The sequence below is a fragment of the Lathyrus oleraceus genome, chromosome 7 (assembly GCF_024323335.1).
Source record: "Lathyrus oleraceus cultivar Zhongwan6 chromosome 7, CAAS_Psat_ZW6_1.0, whole genome shotgun sequence".
NCBI classification, from domain to species: domain Eukaryota; kingdom Viridiplantae; phylum Streptophyta; class Magnoliopsida; order Fabales; family Fabaceae; genus Lathyrus; species Lathyrus oleraceus.
In genome coordinates this window covers 56,796,369-56,803,756 of record NC_066585.1, presented here as the reverse complement: position 1 = coordinate 56,803,756, position 7,388 = coordinate 56,796,369, and the positions used below count along the sequence as shown (strand labels likewise).

The window sequence follows — 7,388 nt, the reverse complement described above, 5'->3', positions numbered from 1 at the left end:
CAATAAACTCAAGAGAACTTCTTCAAAGAAACTTCATAATAAACAAACTTGGAACTTCTCCAAGATACATCAGAGGCATATGCAGTAGAACAACATAAAACCATTCTCACAAAGAATGTCACACCAGATAGAAATAAACTCTCACAATATAAAATTTGTGCAGAGAAAAATAAATTCTCCCAAACAGGATGTCAAGACATTTGGTCTGACTTCACAGCAACCAAACAACACACATGAGCTATCACTAAGTAAGCATGTCATCATTAATCTAGAAGAGAAAACACATATGCTTCCCTAAATAGAAAAAAAGAGGCAAGAACTACTCCCCCTCCATTAGTAGTCCCCTTCAAGGGGAAAAAGGCATAACAAGTCATAGGCAAAAGAGAGGAAAATACCAAATAACTACACAACTACCCCCCCCCCCCCCTTTAGCTAAAACAAATTGACAAACAACCATAAAAAAAACTGAAAATAGAGGTAGCAGAGCATACAAAATATTATGTTACAGATCATAAGCACTAAAAGCGCTCAAATATGTAGGGCATAGCCCACAAAACAAATACATAAGCAATAATCAAACCATATCAGGTGTCAGAACCAACATCTGTTTCAGTAGCATCATTTGCATCAACATTCTCATCCTTCTCATTTTCTTCTTCCACGTCACTAGCCACATTACCAATAGTACCCTCCTCGGTCAAAGCTTTGATCAGTCTTTCCAGTCTAATTTTATTTTCAATAAAAGCTTTGATGGTTTCATCCAAAGCCTTACGGGTATCTTTCAGTTCAACAATTATTTCATCCTTGAGGTTGAGCTGGAAGTTTCCTTACCATATGTCATGATAATGTTTGGGGCATGTGTCCCTGCAAACAACCTATAATGCAAGGATATAGAGGATTCCCTCTTACTTGCTGCATCAGAACTGATCAAGATCCCAAGGTGCTGACTCATAATTATTCCCAAAATTATAGAGGGAAAAGTAATAAGCATTTTCACAGCAAAAGCACTTGCACGCTTTGAGGTTTTCTCAAATACATAAGACCCAAAATCAAACTTGGTTTTGGTTCCAACAATGTAAATGAATTTACCCAAACCTCAAGCTATGGTAGAGGTATGATTTGTAGGAATCCAATTGGCAGCTCCTATCCTATGAAGCACACCATACTTCACACTCAACTTGCTAGCTGATGGCTTGCCCTTTCTTGGCCATTGTGACACCTATTTGGCAGTGATTTCTTTTCAAACAATGTTATCAGTTACTTATACTTCATTCTTCTCATCCTCACACCTTCCCATAAACCTGTTAATCACCTCAGGAGAAAACTCCACACATCTACCTCTCGCATACACCTTTATGTACTCCTTGCTTTTCTTATTGTCATAGTCCCTAAGAATGTTCACAATGAACTCCTTTACTAGCATTTCATAACACTTACCAAACTCAACAACACTCTTTATTAATCCTGCATTCTCAATAAGACTTACTACATCCTTATATTCAAGGGCATCCTTCCCAAGTTCCCTTTCCAAAGCCGACCTCTTTTAGTACACAAACTTCCATTTTCAACATTCTCAACAGAGTGAAAAGATATGTTGTCAATGGAAACTTTAGGCACATTAGCAAGGACCTTTTTCCTAACATCTTTCTTTAGAGGCATGATGTCTTGAACATTCTATTCAATGTTATACTCAGAGTTACTTAGAGGTGTTTCCTTCCTTTTCTTAGTAGGAGCCACAATTTTGCTCCAATCTTTAGCATGTCCAATAGAAGCACTTTTCTTGGGAGCCTTAGATGGTTTGCTTGCAGATGCAACATCCTTTCCGGTTCTATTCCTTAATTTTTTAGCAATACTCAGAGCCAATCTTTTTCCAATAGGCTCATCATCAGAATCAACATTTACAATATTAGTAGACTTATCCATCTTTATACCAGTAATTTATTCTTCTTCAGAAATAATTTTCTCCTCCTCAACAGACATACTTTTATCATCAGAGCCATCTTTCTTACTATCAACTGGAGTTTTGTGCACCACTAAATGGAGGGAAGAGAAAATGTTGTTTGCACGTCTCCACATTAGTAATTGTTATAACTCTTCAAACATGCAAATTCCTAACTTTCCCCTTAACTTCTCAAACTGATTTGCATCCAAAGCTTTAGTAAATATATCTTCCAGTTGCTTCTTAGTGGCCACATGCTTAAGAGTAACAATTTTATCCTCAACATTATCCCTAATAAAATGATGATGAATATCAATAAGTTTTGTCCTGCTATGTTGAATGGGATTCTTGGATATATTGATTTCACTCATATTGTCACAATATAATGTCATGACATCCTACTTAACATTATATTCCTTTAGTGTTTGTTTCATCCAAATCAATTGAGAGTTGCTTCCTACTGCAATATACTCAGCCTCAATAGTAGACAATGACACATAGTTTTACTTCTTGCTAAACCAAGATATAAGATTATTTCCCAAGAAGAATCATCCTTCAGAAGTACTTTTTCTATCATCAGCGTTACATGCCCAGTTTGCATCACAATACCCTACAAGTATGTAATTAGAACTATGGGAATACAACATGCCATACTCATTAGTACCATTGATGTATTTCAAGATCCTCTTCACTTGAGTAATGTGACTGATTTTAGGCTCAACCTGATATCTAGCACATACTCCTATATTAAAAGTGATGTATGGTCTGCTAACTGTAAGATACAAAAGACTACCAATCATACACCTATACAAACTTTGATTTATATCAACACCTTTTTCACCCTTAGTTAATTTCAAGTGAGTTGTTGCAGGTGTCCTTTTGTGACTAGCATTTTCTAGGCCAAACTTCTTCACTATATTCTTAGCATACTTACTTTGAGAAATGAATAAAGTATCATCCATTTATTTAACATGAAGACCAAGAAAATAGGTTAATTCACCGATAAGACTCATCTCAAATTCAGATTACATTTGGTTGACAAAATGTTGAACCATCTGATTCGACATCCCTCCAAACACAATGTAATTAACATCTATTTGGGCTATCATGATTTTACCAAGCTCTTCTTTAACAAACAAGGTCTTGCTTGTTCCCCATTTCCTATAGCCATTGTTGATGAGAAACTCAGTTAACCTTTCATACCAAGCTCTAGGTGCTTGCTTCAATCCATAAAGAGCTTTCTTTAGTTTGTAAACATGATCTAGAAAACTAGGATCTATGAACCCCTTGGGTTGTTCAACATACACTTCTTCATTCTAGTACCTATTCAAGAAGGCACTTTTCACATCCATCTGAAATAGCTTAAATTTTAGCATACGTGCCACTTCTAAGAGCAAACTTATGGGTTCAAGACAAGCAACAGGTGCAAAAGTCTCATCAAAATCAACCCCTTCAATATTAGTGTATCCTTGATCAACAAGCCTAGCCTTTTTCTTTTCACAATTACATTTTCATCAGATTTGTTCTTGTAAATCCATTTTGTGTCAATAACATTCATCCATTCAGGCCTAGGAACTAGGTGCTACATTTTATTCCTTTTTAACTATCCTAGTTATTCTTGCATAACATTGATCCAGAATTCATCAGTCAATGCCTCCTTCACATTTTTAGGTTCAAACTTTGAGACAAAGCAAGCATTGGATATCACATCTCTGGATCTAATGGTGATCCCTTTATTAAGATTTCCAATAATAAGTTCCTTTGGATGATCTTTCTGAATTCTGATAGAGGGACCTTTGTTGGCTTGAGGGTTATCTGATTCAGTCCTTGCTGGCTCAATGTTGGACTCAATGTCTTCTATATTTTCTGAAGCATCAGTCTGTTGAGATGATGTTCCAACATCTTCATCGACATCAGTCCCCCTCACAATAAATGGTTCATCAACCACAACAGTAATGGATTCCATTATGGCCTTGGTTCTGGATTTAAATACCATGTAAGCTCTGTTGTTTGTAGAGTAACCAAGAAATATCCCTTCATTACTTTTGGAATGCATCTTTCTCCTTTGTTCACAATCAGCCAGAGTGTAGCATTTACTCCCATACACATGAAAATATTTAACAGTAGGTTTCCTTCCTTTCCATAATTCATAGAGAGTAGATGAAGTATCAACTCTTAGAGTAACACGATTGTGATATAGCAAGCAGTGTTCATTGCGTCAGCCCAAAAATGATAAGGAAGATTTTTTGCATGAAGCATAACTCTAGATAATTCTTCTAATGTTCTATTCTTGCGTTCCACAACTCCATTTTGCTGAGGAGTGATGGGAGATGAGAACTCATGACTAATACCTTCAGAAGAACAAAATTCATAAAATTTTGCATTTTAAAACTCCTTGCTATGGTCACTTTTGATTTTGTCAATCACAATTTCCTTCTCTCTTTGAAGGCGTTGACAAAGGTCTTTGAATACCTGAAAAGTGTCTGGTGTTTCTCTGATAAAATTCACCCAAGTAAACCTTGAAAAATCATCAACAACTACATAGACATACCTCTTTACACCAAGACTTTCAACTTGTATATGCCCCATTAAGTCCATATGAAGAAGTTATAAAACTTTAGAAGTAGTCTGATGTTGCAACATCGAGTGTGACATCTTGGTTTGCTTCCCAATTTGACACTCACCACAGACTTTACTGTCCTTAATTTTGAGCTTTGGTATATCTCTAATAGCTTCTTCAGACGCAATCTTTTTCATACCTTTGAGATTAAGATGTCCAAGCTTCTGGTGCCACAATTTGACATCATCTTCCTTGGACATTAAGCATGTGGAAGAACAAGTAGTTTCTTGTGGTATCCATAAATATAAATTATATTTATACCTAACTCCTCTCCTCAGAACATCATTCTTCTCATTTGTAACCAAACATTTTGACTTGGTAAAATTGACTTTTAAACCTTGATCACATAACTGACTAATACTGATGAGATTTGTAGTCAGTCCTTTCACAAGCAGAACATCATCTAGTATAGGAAGACAATTGCAACCTATATTTCCTATACCCTTTATTTCACCTTTAGCTTCATCACTAAACGTGACAAAACTAGAGGAATAAGATTTAATGTCCACCAAATACTTCTTGACCCCTGTCACGTGTCTTGAATAACCAATATCGAAGTACCAGTCTTCTCTAGATGAAGCTCTAAGAGAAGTATGGGCTATGAGAATAGAGACAACAATCTTAGGTTTCCACTCCTTTCTAGTTTTAATCATCATATGATTAGCCCTAGGATATGTTGGATAACCATACAATATGTAACAACAAGGCTTTATATGTCCATATTTACCACATTAATGACATTTCCAAGGCAAAAACTTGACTTTATTTTGAGTTTCCTGATGTCTGGCAGGATGTTGTAACATTTGGCCGGACATCATTGGCTCATACTTCCTTTCTGGAGGAATAAGTTTTGTCACTAGGTTTTTTCCTTTGAGAGATTGGTAATCAAAACCTATACCTTTTAAGTTTCCAACCCCTTTTCCAACTTGAAGAATTTCATCTAACATACCAGACCCATTGTTCAACATTCTTATTAATTTGGTCATGTTTTCAAGTTTATAATTCAACAGGGTTACCTCATCTTTAAGACCAGAGATAGTAGATAAAAGATTCTCTTTTCCATCCTGTAATTGAGCTATAATTCTCTTCTGCTTTTCTCCTATCTTACACACCTTTTCACTTCTGACACAAAGCTCTCTGTATGAAATCAAAAATTCTTCATAAGAAACATACTCATCACAGGAACCTTCCTCAAGTTCATATCTACCAGTGAAGGCTGTAACATGCTTAGCAGTTTCATCATCAGTTTCATCTTCAAAATCGTCATCAGGCAAAGAATAAAACAAGCCCTTCTTTTGTTTCTTGAGATATGTGGGACATTTTGATCTAATGTGATGAAAAGACTCACATCCATGACACTAAATACCTTTTCTTGATTGGGATTTTCCTATGTTCTTTCTTTTCTCTGAGAATCATTGTTCTTACTGATGTCGAATGACATGTTCTTGACATTAGGACTTGACTTCCTATCCATTTTCTTCAACACCTTATTGAATTGCCTTTCAAGAAGCACAATGGGATTAGAAATTCCTTCATCAGTCTCCAAGTCATATTGACCCTCTTCATCCTTAGTGTTGGAGATAAAAGTTATGCTTTTGTTCTTCTTTTCAGATCTATCACTGATAGCCAATTTAGAAGTTTGAAGTGGCCCAATAAGCTCATCCACTCTCATGTTGAAAATGTCTTGGGCTTCTTCAATAGTTGTGACCTTCATGTAAAACTTCTTAGGCAACAATTTGAGAATTTTTCTAACAAACTTCTCCTCTAATATCTTCTCTCCCAAGGCACTAGATGAATTGGCAATGTCAAGAATGTTCATGTGAAAATCATGAATGCACTCATCATCTTTCATCCTGAGATTTTAAATTTTGGTGGTGAGAAGTTGAAGTCTTGAAATTTTAACCTTAGATGTGCCTTCGCGAGTGGTTCTGAGAATTTCCCAAGCATCTTTGGCCTCGATACAAGTACTTACTAACCTGAATATATTTTTGTCAACCCTATTGAACAGGGCGCTCAAAGCTTTGGAGTTTCCGAGAGCAAGTTCATCTTCTTCCTTGGACCATTCCTTTCCCGGCTTCAAATTAGTCGTGTCCTTCCCATCTATGTCCTTCACCACAGGGTCTTTCCAAACTTTGATAACTTCTTTCAAGGTTTTTCTATCCATAGATTTTAGAAAAGCCACCATATGTGCCTTCCAGTAATCATAGTTGGTGCCATTCATAATAGGTGGTTTGTTAACAAATCCTCCTTCCTTGTCCATAGTACCATAAAATAACATCCCAAAACAGATCAGGGTGCCTGATCTGATGCAAATTGAAATTTGGTACACAGATAACAGATGTCGTATACGATATCACGACACCGGGATCAGGACATTGTACAATATAAACAACTACAGTGTTAAAGTAAATAGCAGGAAGTAAATAACAGAGGTCAATAGTTAACCCAATTCAGTGCAACTTCACCTACATCTAGGGGCATCTAATCCAGGAAGGAAATTCACTATAATAGTATTAGTTTGAAGTTCTAAACAACCTCTAGTTTTACAAACTTCTCACCTAATCACTATCCTTAGAATTTCTATCTAAGACTCTCCTAGATATGAGACCCTTCTCATTTCCCGTCAATCACACAATAGTGATAACAACTTCCAACAATAAACAGAAGACACACTTCCAATGAAACAGAATCCACTCTTGCTTAAAAGCTCATGAGTGATTGACAATTACAACTCAAAAAACACAGTCCAATTCAAGCATCTAAGTGATACAAGAATGGATCACAAATAACAATGAACAAACTAAAACCTAATAGATACTATCACATATA

The 7,388-nt window shown here is 36.1% G+C and overlaps 2 protein-coding genes across 2 annotated transcripts; both read right to left on the bottom strand.

Moving 5' to 3' along the window:
• Positions 1-2,487: 2,487 nt before the first annotated feature.
• LOC127101992 (uncharacterized mitochondrial protein AtMg00810-like) lies at positions 2,488-2,901 on the bottom strand. The gene has a single exon (XM_051039417.1). It carries the CDS (start codon positions 2,899-2,901, stop codon positions 2,488-2,490), a length of 414 nt encoding a protein of 137 aa, XP_050895374.1.
• A 1,213-nt stretch (positions 2,902-4,114) lies between these two features.
• LOC127101991 (uncharacterized) lies at positions 4,115-6,819 on the bottom strand. Its single transcript, XM_051039416.1, has 5 exons — positions 6,536-6,819; positions 5,999-6,412; positions 5,388-5,885; positions 4,624-5,225; positions 4,115-4,290 (listed from the first exon to the last, which is right to left on the bottom strand). The coding sequence occupies exons 1-5, from the start codon at positions 6,817-6,819 to the stop codon at positions 4,115-4,117; spliced, it is 1,974 nt and encodes a 657-aa protein (XP_050895373.1).
• Positions 6,820-7,388: the final 569 nt, after the last annotated feature.